General features: G+C 42.9%; 2 protein-coding genes across 4 annotated transcripts; one reads left to right on the top strand and one right to left on the bottom strand.

Annotated features, from left to right (window-relative positions):
- The first annotated feature begins 319 nt into the window (after positions 1-319).
- Positions 320-13,972, top strand: LOC106748929 (1-acylglycerophosphocholine O-acyltransferase 1). 3 transcript variants are annotated; one of them, XM_014627875.1, is made up of 12 exons: positions 320-463; positions 537-796; positions 4,940-5,085; positions 6,904-7,121; positions 10,288-10,400; positions 10,738-10,892; positions 10,979-11,116; positions 11,210-11,335; positions 11,662-11,806; positions 12,195-12,293; positions 12,377-12,524; positions 12,627-13,972. In XM_014627875.1, exons 2-12 carry the CDS (start codon positions 680-682, stop codon positions 12,710-12,712), a joined length of 1,491 nt encoding a protein of 496 aa, XP_014483361.1. In that variant the 5' UTR covers positions 320-463; positions 537-679; the 3' UTR covers positions 12,713-13,972. The 3 variants fall into 3 exon arrangements, with proteins under 3 accessions (XP_014483361.1, XP_014483362.1, XP_014483360.1); XM_014627876.1 differs by having other exon boundaries at positions 459-796; XM_014627874.1 differs by lacking the exons at positions 320-463; positions 6,904-7,121 and adding an exon at positions 8,125-8,339 and having other exon boundaries at positions 587-796.
- A 106-nt stretch (positions 13,973-14,078) lies between these two features.
- Positions 14,079-18,041, bottom strand: LOC106748928. The gene is made up of 5 exons (XM_014627873.1): positions 17,912-18,041; positions 17,613-17,723; positions 17,203-17,433; positions 16,571-16,831; positions 14,079-15,959 (listed from the first exon to the last, which is right to left on the bottom strand). The coding sequence occupies exons 1-5, from the start codon at positions 18,014-18,016 to the stop codon at positions 14,787-14,789; spliced, it is 1,881 nt and encodes a 626-aa protein (XP_014483359.1). The 5' UTR covers positions 18,017-18,041; the 3' UTR covers positions 14,079-14,786.
- Positions 18,042-18,523: the final 482 nt, after the last annotated feature.

Genomic DNA, 18,523 nt, shown 5'->3' with positions numbered 1-18,523 from the left:
ATCGTATCTGAGTCGTTACATTTTCCGACAATGGACGTTGTAAAAACGCGGGAAGCAGGATCCGGTAACAATGGAGGTCAGCGGAGGGGAGGAGGAATAAAGAAACGACAAGGGGTGCAGAGAGTGTAGCAGACGAGGGACAATCCGCCGTTAGTCGAAGACGCGGTCGAGGGCTCTCGGTGTTTCGATAGATCGCAGCATCGGGTACCGCTCGGTCTCCGTCGACGGAAACGCCCGATTCGCCCTCGGACAGAATCGGAGAGAACCGGCGGCGCGCCGTTGCGGCGCTTCGGCGGGATTCGGCGTGTAGTCGGCGCGGTGGCGCGTGTTAAGCGAACGCAGTGTTTCGCGGACCGTCAACCCTTGCGCACGCGGAACGAGAGGGTGCGAGCAACAGTGGCGCCCCGGCAGTCGCTTCGATTTTCGTCGGTGTGTTTTCGCGAATCCGGCGTAACGGTTACACGTATGTACAGTATACATATATACACGTACAAGTATACCCACACACACCGTTTATAATCCGATCCGTCGATCAGGTGCGTGTGTTCTCGCGTGTGCAGTGTCGCGATTTCTCTCTAGAGGAAAGGAAGAGAAAGACGACGACCGTGCTCGAGCCAAACGCGACTTGCCAGCCGCGATCTCGGGCGCGAGTGTCAGGGTTTCGTCGGGTGCATTCGCGATGAACGGGAACGCGAGAAGCGACGGCGGCGACACCGACGCGACGTCGTTGGGCGCGGACATCCTCAACCCCTTCGTGCATCGGCTGGAGCTCGGGTCGACCTACGAGAAGCTCAAGGTCAGTCATCTTTCTGTCACGGTGTCTCGAAAGCGCCTTTCGAACGGGATTGATGCTCGTCTGGGCGCTTTTTTCGGGGATGCCACCCCGTCGTAGTTGTCGCCGCCTCCTCAGCGAGGCGGGCGCTGCTTCGATCGCGTTGCCGAGAAAATGCGCCGCGAGTGCTCGTTCTGGGCAACAACGGGGGCGGAGATTTAATCGCGAAATCTAGACGATTGCACGATCGAACGGTTGGCAAGACACGCGAGAAGATGATGGCACGGCGATTCGTGCAACATGTGCCACGAGTCGCCAGGTAAGAATTTTCCCCGGCCAAAAAACGGCCATATTGAAAAACTTTGAAATCGATAATGGCGATCGATCCGCGTGTGACCGAGGGCAGCGAGCTGGACGCTTCCGTCCCAAAAGTATTGAGACGTGATGTGATCATAATAACGGTATCGTCGGACGTACGATCTGTAATAGCACGATAATAGTTACCACCGTTAGATAAGATTGCGTTAGAATTCAGGACGTCGAAGAATAAGAACGCAGGAGTAATCGTAAAAACGCCTCGACGGTCGAGGAGATATCGCTCGCGGTCGGTCATGGGTAGGCCGGTTTTTCCTGAAGTTCGCCGTACCGTGCCGGCGTACTTTCACGCTGCAGGAATCACGATGACGACGACGCTCGTGCGAAATCGCACGCGTGTGGTTACGATCGCGGACATCGTCTTGTATCATCTTTCCGACCGAAATTTACGGCCGCGTATTTCTTCCTCTCATTCATGGTCCACGGTCGAGGTGGTCGTGACGACCCGGGCTTGTGTGCAGCTCGTATAGTTTCCGCCCCACTTTCTTCGGCGCGTTCTCGAGGGCTTCCATGCGAGTGCGACGTAAATGCAACGGCATGTTAGCCGTGAACAAGGTCACGTGAGTGATCGCGATACGCACCCAGGTAAATGCACTTATCTTTGGACTCGAGGACTAATAAATCGCGGATATAAAGATGCGGTCTGCGTTCCGGAATTCATTGCCAGTGTTAGAAATCTATATTTCGTGTCACGTAGAGACCCGTACCCTGAGTTCCTTTATTGATAAAAGTGCCACTGAAACGGCTTAAAAATCGCCTGATTATCTGAGAAATCATATTTAAAGTATTTTTTTTTTTATCGATAAGGGCCAGTTTTACAATTTCGTGGTAAATGTCAACTGGTCATTTCTGGTCGTTTTTGCTTATTGACAAATTATTTGGTTGGCGATTGTTCAATTCTAACGAGATAATGAGCCAATCCAGTTGACCGGAGGTTGTGAAAGTAGTCTTGAAAGAGGGTTCAAAATACCGACAGTGAATATCGGAACACAGCCAAATTCGGCGATTTTTCGCATTTGCTACGCGGACGCGTTGAATTTCGGCGAGCGCGGTGGGATAATTTGCGGCTTTATGGTTGATCGATCGCGATCAGCTGTTCACCTCGATACACGGTGACACGGTTAATCCCGTTCGCTCCAGAAGAAATCTCACGATTCAGATTTTGATTGCTGTCTATTAAGCTACGAGCTCTTTCTTTCTAATCTAACTAGGCCGCACTTTTTGTCTTCAGAGTGGAACAAATATATGACCTAGCGTTTAAAAGAAAATAAACTAAATTTTCCAATGCCGCACCAATCCGGTTAAAAAGAGCAGATCTATTGGTCTGTTTTCTTTTATTTTTTTCTTCTTTTATATTTTTCCATGGATTTCTTCGATTTCTGTCATAAGGGTCGACAAATTCGTTTAGAAAAATTCATGTGTGTTCAGTTAAAACTTTCTATATTTACTTTTTGCCGTAAAGAACATGAGAAACTGAACAAAAATTCGCGAAAAATTGAAAAAAATCTGTTTTCTCCGAGTTTTTAAAACTCGAATAATTTCATCAGTATTATAATTTCCTGATCGACAATATAGGTGCCTCATAATATGTATTGTATGCAATACTTACCTCGTTGAATGAGAATTTATAACATTGATGTAACACGTTAACGTTAGTTGGTGTGTTTATTGGGAAACATACAACCTTCAGTAGTGTTCCAGTTTTGGAAAGTGTCGAACTAACCGATAACGCACCTGATAATTGCAGTAGGAATTTGGCCACGAATGTGTACAGCTATTGTTAAGAGAAAATGTTAGTATCTTGAATCTGTCTAAATTGCTGAGAATGTTGAGACCTGAAACTGTCCGATTTTCGTGTGTGCTTCCGAAATTTCATCAAGACACTTTTGAAAGAAAGAAAAAAGATTTTGATGTCTAAGAATAAAGAACAAATGCAAAAACTGAAACACTTGGAAGTAAATGGAGGATTCCTAACGAGATTGTGTAAACATTTGACTAACTGTAACTCGGCTGAGAAGACCGCAAACAAAAAAAAATAAAAAACCTGATTCGTGCATACCAGGTGATTTCTAAATACACTCACATTCCTGAAGAATAACGAGATCATCGGTACTTCGTCGCTAACGGTGAACTACCTCGTATTTTCGAGGCATTAAAATTGAGGCCTACACTTTTCTAACCGTTAAAGCGACGCAAGTAGCACTCCTTCGTGGACCGGTGCTTTCTCTTGTTAAAACATCGGTGAGGGTCTGAACGCGTAGAAAGCCTGCGTTCGTTATAAGTATTGCAAGTGTGCGAAGTTACGAGACGCGCGGGATTGAACGAAATGAAGTAACGTTCGAAGAAATAGGTCAGGTCGTATTCTATGTTCTTTCTAAACACTTTACTACTTACCTTTCCTTGCCATGTACATTTTGTGTTTGATACATTATACCTTACAGGTAGAAAATATATAGGGTGTAACATGATATATTTAATAATATATTTTTTACTATGTAAATATAGTGTAATGTTAATTTGCAATTGTCCGCTGTCGACACAGCTCATAGTTACACTCGCCAAACAACTTTCTACGCACAAATTAGCGAGTGAGGAAAGTGCGAAGCTTCTTCGGCATTATATTTGTATTGTGTTAACGATTAAAGTAAGGGCCTTAACACACTGAGAAAAAGATTTCCTCAAATTTAATAAATTTTATTGCATCCAAACAAATTTCATTATTGGTATGTTTCGAAGAAACTAACGGTTTGATTAATAAGTTAGATTATTAGACTTTTCAACGAATATGTATCTTTATTTTAAATACAAAATTTGTGTGTGTGAAACGAAAGATAATTTTCTTATAAAGAAATTATTTGTTTCATTTTACATATTATAACCAAATGATATTTTATTTTGTTAAAAGATATTATTTCAAATCACGTTTTTTCTGTTAAATAATACAATTTTCTTGGATGAGAACATTTTTAAGATTGGCCTTCTTGATGCGCCACTGAAAATACGACACTAAACTTTACTCCAATCTCTTTAAATACCTCATTCATATTTATGCGAATAATCTTTCTCCAATGTCTGTCGTGAATTTTCTTTGAACTTCACATCGATTCTCGCTCTACATTCACTGTTGTTCCCACGAAGTGTTTACGTCATAGTCACCGTCCGGAGTCTATGAGTCTAAGTCGGAAAGCATTCGTTTTACCATGAGAATAAATATCACCGACGGAAGGGTATCCTTCACTCGTGTGCACTTGACCAGCTCTAACATATCGGACACACTTGGCGCGAATTACCTGTATGAGTCCTCAGCGAGATGAAACGAGATGTGGCGAGATGCTCACGACTAACGGAACTGCGAAACGAACGGTACTTCATATTCCATCTCCCTTGCTTTTAATTCTTTCTTTCTCCTTCTTAGTACATCTCGAGAGGTGGAAGCCACCGGTGGGCGTTTTGTAACCTTGACCGCGTGACGGGCACGAGCGAGTTACACATTTGCTTAACCGCGTAATTTTTCATCGCCCATACTTTCTGCAACAATCAGTGAAGCCATTTGCCGTTCCGACGGAATTTGCATCCGAAAGAGTTCCTTTGACGTATACCAAGCCTTAACTGTCCACTGTTCCATGAATTCGCCGATCAAACGATTCATGGCGGATGGCTTTCTTCATTGAGATTATGCTAAATTATTAAAATAAGATACTGGCGAAAGTTTACGTTTAGCTGATTTACGCGAAGGGCCACGGCGCTACGAAACTTCCGGGAAAACTAAAACGTAGACGTTTCTTGTTTCAGACGGTATTCCTGACAATTGCTCTCCTACCGTTCAGGCTAGCCGCCATCACAACTTTGATGATCTTAGCGTGGCTGTTGGCCTGTCTGGGTCTTCATGGATTATCCGAGGAGGATCTCAGACGAGCTCCTCTCAAAGGATGGAGGCGGTATGTGTGAGCGAAAGCAAGCGGTGCGATCATTTCACCGAGAACGTAGATGGCCCCCTTCGTCGCCCCCTCGTCCCGAGTCTATCCTCTCGTACTATTCGTGTTAACATTAACCCTTTCTCGAGGTTGCTTCCAATCCTTTCTATTCATTCTAAGCGGTATTACATCGTCTCGCTTTTGCTAACAGACTAAACCCGCATAGAACCTTAGATGTATCGAGGCCACTTGGAAATCCTTAGATCTGAAGTTGAACGACGAGGAAAGAAATCCTCGGGAAATTATTTGAAAGCTCTCTCTCGGAAAGATGTTTTACGTTCTCCGGAACTATACATAGATGCCGGAGTTGAATGTATGATTTAGGATACGCGATTAATGGAGCTTCAGCTAAATATAGTCGAGCGAAAGGCCATCGAAAGTACACGTTGTCCGATTTAACACAAGGTTAAATTTTCATTTTTAATAAATCACACTTAGAAAGGATCAGACATTTTATCGTGAAAAAAATTATTTACGTCTTTAACTAATCAATATAATCGTATTATAATAATGAGGTAAAATATAATTGAAGGATCAGTCTCCGATTGTGCAGCTTGGCAAGTGGTGCTCTCGCAAGTTATTGATGTTATCGAATACTAACATAAAATATAATGAAAATATGTATAAATTATATGAAATTATATGATTATACTTACATTGATCTTCAAATTATTGCGGGAATAGACGCATTAGTGTATACAATCAGAACTAAACATTCGTATCATTCTTTAAAAATTCGTATACATTTTGCATTTCTCTGTAATAAAACTGTGACCGCACGTTTCGAGAGATAAGATAACACTAAGGAAATACCTTTGAGTGTAGCGACTAATAGACAGAAGTTTTACGTGCTCTCTTTTCATAAAGCCCATGCGTGTACATTTATGCCCGCCGGAAGATTAACTGAATTAACATATATTTTAAAATTGAAATTTGATTTTCGACATAAATTAGTATACCGGTATGTCAAATTCCCAATTCGAATTATTCGAAATAAGTCCGAATTAAATTTCGTAATTTAACGTATGGACAACGCAACCAGAGTATTAACTATCTAAAGAAAGCTGGAAAGCCTTGAATTTTCAGGAAATTTGTTTATGCCTGGAAAAATCAGGGAATTCTCAGAGAATCTCTTTTAAGATGTCCAAATAAACGGTGCGAATTTTCATTTTATCTTTTATCTGTTATACGAGTATGTGCTCTTTATAGTTTAATCTTAAGCCTTGCTAAGGCCTTCGGGTAAAGAAAACTCAATAAGGTAGCCTTGCGCCTCAACGGAAGGTTACAGTAAGGTGGCTCGATTGGAAGTAATGTTCGCGAAGTATCTGCGACTAGTAACACCCGGCGGAATAGATTTACAAGTCCTTAAAATATTCACAAAGCAGAATCGCTTGTTTTGAGTCGCACGATTAGTACTATTATAGATGGTATCTCGTCTAAATAAAGACAGAAATCAATGCCTTCGCGTGAGCACCCAAAGTGCAAAGAACGTCGAGGCGGCTTATTCGAAGGATCTAAAGATTTCCAAGTGCTTTCCGCGAAGAATCGTAGAATTATCCTATCCAAGGATACCTGGGAGATGGAAATACGTTTAGTTAATATACTCTCACATTTTCCGCGTAGAACGTCTTATCCCGAGAGAGACGGACTTCCCTCAAAGATCGCTTTACGATACACAACTCCCCCCTCGCTGATCCTCTTTCCCAATCGCTTACGAAGAAGTAGAAAATTGCATCGGACGATGGTGCATGCGCACTGCAAGTAAAACCACCTTAAAAACAGAGACATGCGCATCGTGATCTGCTGGATGATGCGGGCGTTATTTCTCTGCGGTGGATTCCATCATCTGAAGGTCAAGGGCCGCAAGGCGGAAACTAAGGATGCGCCGGTGCTGGCTCTCGCTCCGCATTCCAGCTTCTTCGATGCACTTCCGGTCGTGTACCTCGGCGGGCCGAGCATCGTTGCCAAGGGGGAGAGTAGACGCCTCCCTTTCTTCGGAAGTAGGTCGCCCATCATCGAGTTGTCGTCCATCGACGATGACGAATCAAGTTGGTCGATAAAGGAGAGGTCGTCGTGTCTTTAGCCGATTTTTGGAACCTAGTAAATCGCAAGAGTGCAGCGTCAGCAAAAGCACGAGATGTGAATCTCGAGCGAGAAATCGTGATGATAGTATGATTATAATAGATAGGTACGTTTGTTTGCGACCTCTCCTTATGGTAACCAATGATTTAATTTTGGCACTGCTAGACTGTAATGTTCTGTTCGTTTAGTTTGTTGTATATGTGATATTGTTACATGACACACACACACACACAACTGGTGGATGGGATTTAATCGTTAGTGACTAACACAAAGCAATGTTGCTGTATTTCACAATTGTCGCTAACGTGGCTTGTATAAATAATACGTTTCGTCTTATTTGATCCCTTGACCAGTAAATTCGATTGCAATTGAACTCTAAAATCAAGGGGTTAAATAAGGCACCGCCCGTTAACTCTGATGCAATGTTCACGTCGTGCGAAAATGATAGATTTACGTCAGTCGCGCGTAAAGCGTGTAATCTGAAGAACCGAAGCATAAGGGAAAAGCTGATATTCGCAGCGGCTGTATTGGAGAAAGCCAAGTAGATAGATGCTCGTCGACGCACATTCAAGACATCCTGTTTGCATCAGAGGATCAAAGAGGGATGTGCAAATGCGTCTCGGCACGTGTGTGGTGCAACTCCGAATTCCGCAACTAACTGCTCCCGGCCGTTAACGAAAATTGAATTACTAATCGGGACGCTTTCACCGTACTTTTGTCCGCCCTTTTTCTGTCAATTAGATTGTATAGAAAGCGCATCTCGAACAAACCTGCGTAGAGTTCGTCTCTTACGTTCACTTCGTCGGTCGCGATACCGTCGTATCGATATCTCTCCGTCACTTTAAGAGAGTTTGAGAGTATATTCAGCGTCCGACTTCGGGCTTTACTGTATGTGTACACTTTCTCGCTTGAAACCTACAGCAAAATAGTGCCGTGGCTATGTTACTTGGGCCGACTTACTTACCAAGCCGGCGGGATGAAAATCGTGGTTCGAGGGAGGCAAGTTTCCAGATCGGAAGCACCGATTCTGGTCCTCGCTCCGCACTCGACTTTCATAGACGGCGGCATCGTTTACGTCACCGGATTTCCCTCGATCATCGTCAGGCGAGAGTCAGGATTAAATCCGTTTATCGGAAGTAGGTGGTATAGTTTTTCTTGTTGCTTTCATTTCTCTCTCTCTCTTTCTCTCTCTCCTTTCATACATCTTATGAGTTTTTGCTATCAATTGTTTTTTTTTTTTTTTTTTTTTTTTTTTTTTTTTTTTTTTTTTTTTTTTTTTTTTTTTTTTTTTTTTTTTTTTTTTTTTTTTTTTTTTTTTTTTTTTTTTTTTTTTTTTTTTTTTTTTTTTTTTTTTTTTTTTTTTTTTTTTTTTTTTTTTTTTTTTTTTTTTTTTTTTTTTTTTTTTTTTTTTTTTTTTTTTTTTTTTTTTTTTTTTTTTTTTTTTTTTTTTTTTTTTTTTTTTTTTTTTTTTTTTTTTTTTTTTTTTTTTTTTTTTTTTTTTTTTTTTTTTTTTTTTTTTTTTTTTTTTTTTTTTTTTTTTTTTTTTTTTTTTTTTTTTTTTTTTTTTTTTTTTTTTTTTTTTTTTTTTTTTTTTTTTTTTTTTTTTTTTTTTTTTTTTTTTTTTTTTTTTTTTTTTTTTTTTTTTTTTTTTTTTTTTTTTTTTTTTTTTTTTTTTTTTTTTTTTTTTTTTTTTTTTTTTTTTTTTTTTTTTTTTTTTTTTTTTTTTTTTTTTTTTTTTTTTTTTTTTTTTTTTTTTTTTTTTTTTTTTTTTTTTTTTTTTTTTTTTTTTTTTTTTTTTTTTTTTTTTTTTTTTTTTTTTTTTTTTTTTTTTTTTTTTTTTTTTTTTTTTTTTTTTTTTTTTTTTTTTTTTTTTTTTTTTTTTTTTTTTTTTTTTTTTTTTTTTTTTTTTTTTTTTTTTTTTTTTTTTTTTTTTTTTTTTTTTTTTTTTTTTTTTTTTTTTTTTTTTTTTTTTTTTTTTTTTTTTTTTTTTTTTTTTTTTTTTTTTTTTTTTTTTTTTTTTTTTTTTTTTTTTTTTTTTTTTTTTTTTTTTTTTTTTTTTTTTTTTTTTTTTTTTTTTTTTTTTTTTTTTATTATATTTGAAACGAGTTTGATACATTATTTATTGTTACGCTCCGATTGGGGCCAAATGGAAAAAATATTAAATAGCTTTAAGTTGCGGACTGTAGAGAAATTGTGTGCAAGTGCGTGTGAAGTAAAAATGTTCTCGTGCAGAGTCGGCGAAGTCGATGAAAAATTGACTGCAATTAGCGATTAATGTAAGGTCACACGTTGAAAACAACTTACCATTACTTTCCCTATATATGGCACATGTGTCGTTATCGTTCAATCATAGAGGATCAGCAACGACAATCTAAAAGCAAATCGATTTGGCTGGCAACCTCCCGCTCCCGGTAGTATCAATACTTGAGTATTTATGTTGTTTGTAATAAGTGTTCTTGTACAGCATTAGGAGACGTATCGATGTTAGTGGAGATATTAGGAATCGGGCATGAGAATGGCTCGAATGAGAAGCGAAAGACCAATCGACAAATCCCATTCACCAATACGTACGACGGATAACTTCGGGAAGAGCAGGCGCACACTTGCGAGAGTTCTGTTAATATCCCGATTGACGATCCCTGTGAGGCAACGATTAGCGGCGACTTGCCATTTGCAAAATATAATCGACTTTAATTTGCTGCGCAAGAACGTCGCATTTAATTTCCGGTCCCGAACGGATCTATCCACCGAACGACTGTCAATGGCAGATCGCGAACTCGTTCGCAAGACTGTCGCAAGCTCTCCTCGGTGTAAGTGCATCCGCTCCGAAATCATGAGCAAGTTACTTGCGCAATTAGGCCAACAATAATTAACTTATGCCCGTTTCCGTTAACGTCGATTAAACCTAACCCGAGCTTATGTCTCTGCGTCTGTGAAGAGAGTTTAAACTCGGGTTACGGCTTAATCTACGTCGCTAAAAACGAGCGTTAGACGATTCGAACGAACAGCCTGTAAATTGTAATCATCCGATTGATACTTGAACATCGACTACACTCGTATATCTTCCATGTTCGATGTATGTAGAGCTAATCAACTATACGCAACCGGTGTACGTGTGGAGAGAGGACCCGAATTCCCGGCAGAACACCATCAAGGAGATCATCGAGAGAACCACTTCTAAGGAAGATTGGCCGCAGGTGGGCAGAGCACAAATTTATTTGTTACGTATGTGTGGAAACGCACACTTTATAGGCATCTGTAAGATGCGTAAGGAAGCCTATTAAGTGCTAGTGGTTTACAGTAGATGCAGAGATATTAAAGAGAAAAGGGTGAAATCGAAAGAGCGAGAGGGAAGGAAGGGAAAAAGAAATGAATAGCGCAATTTACGGAGGCTCTGTACTCTTCTTTATGACTCTCGAAATAATCCACGGTTTGCGGGACTGCATGTTAGCTCGCAAGCAAGGTTGACGACGTGCACTACCCGCAAATCGCTACCTTCGCGTCTGCGGTGTAATTGACCGATTCTTCCTGCAGGTTATGATATTTCCCGAGGGAACCTGCACAAACCGGTCATGCTTGATCACGTTCAAATCGGGCGCGTTCTATCCAGGCGTGCCTGTGCAACCGGTGTGCATCAGATATCCCAACAAGCTGGACACAGTAACGTGGACCTGGGAAGGTCCTGGCGCGTAAGTATAGAGAGAGAGAGAGATCTCTGCGTTCTTTATTCTCTTGGTCCCAAATGCGACTTTCATCTGGTCATATCAAATTGCAGGTTGAAACTGTTATGGCTGACATTGACGCAATTGAATAGCAGCTGCGAGATCGAATTCCTTCCTGTGTATAATCCGAGCGAGGCGGAGAAGATGGATCCCAAACTGTACGCGAACAATGTGCGACGTCTCATGGCTGAGTAAGTGTGTTACGTCTCCGTGCGGAAGGAGAGCGTTTCTTGAGAATTTTCTTTCTCTCTTGCGTTGTCGCGTTAACGTGATCCTTCGTGCAGGGCTTTGAAAATTCCCGTGTCGGATTACACGTACGACGACTGTCGGATAATTCAGAAGGCTCATCAGCTGCATCTCCCGCATGCGTCTAGTATTGTGAAGACTCATAAACTTCGGTGCAAGCTGGGGTAAGTGACGGGATACGTAACAGTCGGCGTCATGTATGCTGTACTATTCCTTACATCGAAAGTTGTATGGATTTTTCAATCTTACAGATATATACGTAAGGTCAAAACCGTGATAATTAGAGCCCTCGTAATTCTATCGTTGTAATTAGAATTATTTATTTGAATTACAATTTTGATCCTTATGGGTTATGCGTATAAGGCCGAAAATCGCGTAATTTTCCGTCTAGAGACTGATGCCCGCCTACATTACGCCGACTGCACACAAACATATAAATATTATAAAATATATGACTTTTCTCGATTATATATTTCAATCTGTGTTATAGTCTAGTGGCGTCGAAAACGGAGGAAGAGCTCGTTCAGAAGAAAACTAGTAACTTCGGCGATGTGAACTTGCAGGAATTCGCGCAGATTCTAAGACTGGACGAGAAGGATCCGACCACTCAGCAATTGTTTCGCATTCATGACAGGGTTTGTATATGTATCATGAAACTCATGCAATATATGCGTACTTTAACGCGTTTTAACGCATTTACATAACACGTATTGTTATTTATTATCAAAATTGAATGTTCAAAATATAAAATTCACGATAGAACGAGACGAATAATTTATTGTAAAACTGAAAAATAACAAATAAGATATTGCAGAATACAACACAAACACATTAGAGAAACTAGAACTTATAATGAGATAAATTAAATATAATTTTCTTGAATATTTTGCGTTCATAATGGAATGATACGATGTATTTGATTGAAACAGTTTATGTCAATCTTTTGGCGTGGAGATCGTGGAGTTTATGTATATCGAAAATTGTATATATATGAGTTAAATTTTATTTTTTTCTCTTTTACAGTTCGGACAAGGAAAAATCGATCTTCAGGAATACATCTTTACCGTGTTGGCCACCGCAAATGCGTCTTCGGAATTAGACAAGGTCGAAATTGCGTTCGACGTAAGTACCGGCTGTTTATATATAGCTGCGTCGTGTACATAGCGTATGAACTTTTATTTTTACACGATCACATTTTGTCACAGGTTTGCGGCTCGAAGACTGCGTTGTGCCTGGCCCAATCGGAACTCAGAAAAGCTCTGAGGTTATCGCTATATATACAATCAGAAGAATCCGATAGAATCTTTCAACAGGCTAGACACGATGAGGATGATGACGTCACAGTGAGCTTCGGTAAATGCTTATTTCTGTCCTTTCTCGTCTCGTTGCATTTTCCATTCTCTTTCAGTGTTAATGTCAGGGAAAGATTTTTTCAAACCGGTTTATCTCTTGCAGACGATGTCCTGACGCAATTGTCGAACCGTGCGGAGTACGCGCATTTGTTCAACGCGAACAACGAAAATTCGAAGAAGGCCATTTGAAAGTGTCTTTTGGAGCCCGATGTTCCATCTGGAGAACATCGAGGCAGGCCCTTTCACAATCCCATCTGCTCCATCCCCGTATGAGGAACGCATCCGATGCTTCGAGGATCTAATGCGAAACTATTTTGTCGTTGACGGAAGTTGCAGTCGCGAGACTTAGACAACTAGCTTGTCTTTCCTGTGTAAACCTGTAAATTAGAGAAAGCCAAGAAACTTAGTGATAGGAACTTAAATGCCGCGATTCTAAATCATCCTAGATTTGATAAATTCCTGAATATTTAGTTACGAGGATTCTATAGAATCGGGCGATACACGAAGATCCAAAGATATATACAGATCTTAGATATCCGAGGATTTGAAGGTTCGTTAACTCCCGAGGGACGACAACGCCCTGGGATTTGAGGGGTTGGTCATTCCGTCTGAGAGGGATTTTGAAAGCCTAAGGACTTGAGGGAAGAGACTATATTAAAATGTTTTGGGAAAGAAGGATAGTTTAAAAATATTCAAAACAAAAATATTTGCATGAGGATTCCGTGACACATTTTCAATTGAAGATCTACTAACGTAGAATCCTAAGAAAAAGAAAAAATTTTTGCCTGTTGCTTTGCCGCATATGACGAACTAGTTGAGCGAACTTCAGAATTCAGTCACGAGACTTCCCGTAGCTCGAGAGGATTTCAGTATCCGTGACTGTAGGGCTTGGATATGTATATTTAGAGAAGCAAAAAAGCACAGAAAGAAGATGAACAGGCAATTGTATAATTTATTTTTTCTGGCTCGATTATTTGACGAGACTCCGCGAAATTCGATACACATGTACAGACATGCAGGCATGCACGCACGGAGATACACATGTACGATAAGTTGCATGTTACTTGTGCACACCATAAACCGGCACGTATGTAGGCAACGTAATGTACACACAAACACACACACACACACACACACACGCATATATGAGAGAGACGCAGCAAGATGTACGAATCGATCGACGTGTATACCGTCTGTGTATGCGCGCGTAAGTACACTCATGTGTGTACGTATGTATGTAAGCATGTATGTATGTATATACGAAGAAAAATATGCGGGTGCAGTTAGAGAGCATCCTTTGTAATATCTGTATATGAACGCGAAATGACCAAGCTCCAACAGCGCATTGTACTGGTCATTGTGAGCTTGAAAGCGGATATGTTCAATTATAGAACATTTTACTACGAATGAGTATGTTGAGAAAAAAAATAACAATATTTATTGAACCGAGACTTCTTCTCAACTTTCAACTAATGTTCAAGCGACACGATCAATTCAGCTCGATAGATCACACTCCGTTGAAGTAAAACCCGCTGTTACGCGGAGTGACTAACGATTGTGTTTGCAGTGATCTCGCAAATGTAATCGGTGGTAGGTAACGCGGGAAACGCGATGATAGCACGAAGAAGGAACAGAGATGGCGGTGTGAGGCATTTGTTAAAGTAATATATAAGAAGATCGTCATCCTTTGTTCCTAACACTGGCCATAATGCGTTGCAAATGGCGCGCGAACTTCTTTAATTAATAATTCAATTGGAATTTTGAACATTGTTCGCAATTCCCTGATATGCTCTCAACTGTATTCTTCTTTCCAATACTCATTTATTTTTGGTTGGCCTGAATTTGCATTCAGGATTGTATCATGTTACTAAATTTTTGTGTTCTAATAACATAAGCTACCTGTCCTGTTTCTAAATGTGAACATTTAAGATTACTCATGAAAAATTCTCCACTGTCGTCTGAAAAACATGGAAAAATCAGAGAATTAGAAAATTCTCCGTCAGGCCATTCTGAACAAAAAAGTCCTATATTACCGTTTCGCAAATAACGCGCAAAAATATTCGATTTATTAATTAAAGAAATTCGACCAGCATTTGAAGTTCGCGCGCCGTCTCGCAATGCATCATAGATAATGACGATCCCATCGATCGCCACGACCCCTCATCCCTCGGTGTTAAGCCAAATAAAACGCAAGCAGCAGCATTACGTCGACGCTTTATTAGCATTGTATGTGTTAGGCTCGATTGGTTAAAGGGTAAGATCATTACAATCGTGTTACTTCGGAAGTATTGATAGCCCGTAGTTTCCCGTCGGAATGACTAGACCGTCGATGCCTGATCTGCGCGTGTGTCGGCGGTATGTAGCCCGTCGCCGCCGCCTCGTCAGCTCGCTTGTGCTTGTCCAGTTGAACAACAGGCGCGAATCGCGAGCCGGGCCCGCCGTCCAGGCACTCGCAGCTCAGACTAGCCGCGTCCAAGTCGCTCTGGTACGGCGCCGGTATCAGCAGGCTCTCCGTCGACTTTGTAGGCTGGAAGCCGTGTCGGCTGACGGTGCTCGCCGCCGAGTAGGCGGTACTGCTGCCGGTGCTGGTCTTCCTCTGCACGGTGCCGATGGGCGTCTTCGCCCGACCATGTGACCCTTTGCCGGGTCGTTCGGCACTGTGAGTTTTGACGGTCGCGGTGTCTAGATAACCGTAACCGAAACCGTATCCCCCGAAGGCCTTTGTCGTCAGGTTGTCCCAGGACTTCGGCTTGGCGTATTGAAGGCACGGCGGTGGTCGCTGGTGCACGCTGGGGTCCCAGTAGAGAGTGTCGGTGCTGAGGCTGGTGGAGCAGGAAGCGACGCTGTCGGCCGTCGTCGAGACGTCGCTGCTGGTGACCGAGTGAAGACTGTGGCCGGACGTGCGAGGACAGTTGTGAGTATTGGGAGGCTGTTGCTGTTGGTCTCGCGGTCCTTGAACGTGGTGGTGCTGAAGATTGGCTTGTTGCTGCTGCTGTTGCTGCTGATGGAAAGCCTGTTCGTTGCGGGCGCGTCGTTGTTTCTCGCGGCGTCGGCGACTAGGCACGCAGTTCGGATCGCAGCAAGGACTGGCGAGGTCGTAGGCGTCCAGGCTGCCGCTGTCGGACTGCTCACGGCGACGATTCGCACTGGAGATGCAAGCGACGCAGAGACTGTTCTGCGGAGCCGTGTGCAACGACGGCCCTTCGCCGGTGATGGACGACTGTTGCTGTTGGCAGGATTTGTGAGACTTGCCCTTCGCGGGTGTCCCGGTCATGCCGTTCGCCTGGTGGTAACTATGGCGCGACGACGTGGTCACGGCGGACTCGCTGGACATCTTGGACAGGAAATGATGGTGGTCGCTGCGAGAACGGGGCGGCCCGACTGTCACCAGGCAAGCGGCGCTGCGGGGGATGAGGCAGGGTCGTCCGTCCGCGAACTGGAAGGCGAAAATTCGCCGCTTAGATGTTACGTTGAGCGATGCGACGCTCTTGCGACGTCTCGGTTATTGGCAGAGATATATGAAAAGAATTCTGTTGAGTCAGTAAATATAATCTTGATTCAAAGGCAAATATCATCAAGATTCCGGAGCAGTCGCTGCGACTGCCCTTGTTTAATGTCAGAAAAAGCATTCGAAGATTTTTTCGATCAATAAATAATCGCAAAATTAACTTAACATGGAACCTTCTTTTCTAACTTTTTTTCTCATGATTTTGTCAATTTTAACTTTACAACTGCTTATTGGTTGTTCGAGTAAAAGTGTTCGCTCAGTTTTACGAGTTTGCTGAATTGATCACAAATGTCATTTTATAAATACGTCTTTTTACTTGAAAGTATAACGCAAAAAATCCTGGTATGCATTTTCTCGCTTTTGACGTAATTAAACAAGGACAGTGGAGCCTTAAGGCTGCTGTATTTATTATCTATTGTTTCAATAATGAAATTTTGATTTAATATTCAATGATGTCGCCATTGAATCAAGACGGTTCACTCCAATCACGCGTTCCGTTGGTTCAATAGTATTTTTTCCGCGTACGAAATGGTAGCTACCACGTTGTAGAGTAGAAGATGTTCGGTGGAGGTCGCAGGTCGGCAGCATTGAATCGTGGAGGAGTTGAAGCTGGAGGAAGGCGACGGCTGATTGGGGTTGCTGCCGACGATACTGTTGGGCGTTCTTTTGCGCGCTGGCAGTGAATGGGTTTTCCACCGGCCCATCATGATGGACCGCTCCCGTTCGCACAGTCTCTCCAGCTCGCTCAGGCGAGACTGGAGGGCACGTTGCAGCTCGATGTAACGCATGTGCAATTCCACCTGGAACCGTGAGACGGTTCGTCGCGTTCAATTCGCGTTAAATTCTTTTCAACGCTGCGAGAGCCCGTCTCTCCATGTCGTAGAATAAAATCTAAGCTAAGTTTATTTTGCGCGGAAAGCGTCGTTCTATCTTTATTTCTCATTACATGTTGAAGGAAGATAAAACGGTGCTTCCAGCACGAATCAACTGACCAACCAACAGTAACATAACATCAATGTTATAATTTCTCGTTCAGCAATGTAAACGCAATACGTGTGTTACAGTTACATCGTTGAATGAGAAATTCTAACATCGACGTAATGTTACCGTTAGTTGATGCTTGCTGAGTAGGCGGTATAAAATGCAGCGGTGGTGAGAATCTCAGGCTTACTTTTCTCACGCAGTCTTCGAAGGACACGACCATTCGCATTCTCGTATCGCAGTTCTGGATGAAGGTCACCAGAGTCTTGTGATCGGCCCTGTCCAACTCGTGGCCGTTTATCGAGAGTATCACATCACCCTCCCGCATGCCGGCTTTGAACGCCGGCCCGTCGTACTCCACGTAGTCCACATATGTCACCATCTCTATCTCCTGCTCCCTCTTGTAATGTATCCCGTAGCTCTGTTGGGGTCAGTATCGATCAAGTTATTATTCTCGGCGAGCTGTTTCTAGGATTTTTTTCTTCTGACGACAAAACCAGTTCTCGATTAATCCCTGTTGAAATTTCTAGATTCGCGAGAGAGTTCACGCAACGCGACGGATAGGTTTCTCGCAGAGACGCGGTAACACGAAAGCGTTACCTGCAACGTGAAACCGTACGTGCCGTTCTTCTTCTCGACGATGATCGTACGGCGACGTCTGTCCTCGTCCGCGCGTACGGCTCTGTCGGACTTCGTTCTCTCAAGGACAGCCTGAAAAGAGAAACAGAGAGACACCCCCCGCCCGCTGTCGTGAATATCACTCATGGTCTTACAACGATTACATAATAAAGCGCTTTATCAAGAGAAAGAATGCCGGGAGAATTTGTGGACAATCGGTCGAAGGGGAACGTTCGATCGACGGCGGAGGAACGCGCGCGAGAGAAACGGGTAGTAATTACACATTCGACGACGCCGCTCCATTCCTCCTCGTCGCTGTTGTCGACGCCGGCTCGCCGCTGCGTCCCACCCGCGCTGCTCGTGTTCTGCGGCGAGTTGCTGTTCATGATCGCGCCGACGTCCGTGTGCGGCCGGCAGCTGGTAGTCGCGTCGCCGGGCTGCCATCCGTCGAGACGTCTTTCCTCACGAGGGGTTAACGCGCGTCCCGCACGCACGTCTCTGTCGCGTTGGAGGCCGTCCACCACCAGTCCGGCTGTTGTCTCCTCCGCGTCTCATCGCGCAGACGCGACAATATCGGCCTAGCACCCCGTGCTGGGCGGGGACGGGGGCGCCGACGGCGGTGTCGTCGACCGGGCCTCCCTCCCGCCTCGGGTTGCATCCCCCTGGCTCCGCCGCGGCGGACAGGAATAAACGGAGATCTAAATACGCGCAGGAGCGCGCGCGCGGAGGACGACTCGATTGATGAACGAGCCAAGGCCGTGGCCGACCTTTCCGCGTCTTGTATTTCCAGCGACAATGAGACCTGTTGATTTCCACGCTCGCGATTTGTGTTGGGCGATTGCATCGAATGCTTGCTTCCCAAATCTGTGAAAGCCGATTTTGCCACGGAGATT

This window comes from Dinoponera quadriceps, unplaced genomic scaffold (genome assembly GCF_001313825.1).
Source record: "Dinoponera quadriceps isolate SergipeBrazil2010 unplaced genomic scaffold, ASM131382v1 scaffold3271, whole genome shotgun sequence".
In the NCBI taxonomy this organism is placed as follows: domain Eukaryota; kingdom Metazoa; phylum Arthropoda; class Insecta; order Hymenoptera; family Formicidae; genus Dinoponera; species Dinoponera quadriceps.
This window is presented reverse-complemented; position numbering and strand designations above follow the sequence as displayed.

What these genes read in the sequence shown, in the direction of transcription:
- LOC106748928 (XM_014627873.1), bottom strand. Translation starts at nt 18,016, where the DNA reads ATGAACAGCAACTCGCCGCAGAACACGAGCAGCGCGGGTGGGACGCAG. An exon ending in CGTACGGTTTCACGTTGCAG is followed by an intron (nt 17,434 to 17,612) that starts GTAACGCTTTCG and finishes TGACCCCAACAG; the next exon opens with AGCTACGGGATACATTACAA. An exon ending in TCGAAGACTGCGTGAGAAAA is followed by an intron (nt 16,832 to 17,202) that starts GTAAGCCTGAGA and finishes TCACGGTTCCAG; the next exon opens with GTGGAATTGCACATGCGTTA.
- LOC106748929 (XM_014627875.1), top strand. Translation starts at nt 680, where the DNA reads ATGAACGGGAACGCGAGAAGCGACGGCGGCGACACCGACGCGACGTCG. An exon ending in CCTCTCAAAGGATGGAGGCG is followed by an intron (nt 5,086 to 6,903) that starts GTATGTGTGAGC and finishes CCTTAAAAACAG; the next exon opens with AGACATGCGCATCGTGATCT. An exon ending in AGGTCGAAATTGCGTTCGAC is followed by an intron (nt 12,294 to 12,376) that starts GTAAGTACCGGC and finishes ATTTTGTCACAG; the next exon opens with GTTTGCGGCTCGAAGACTGC.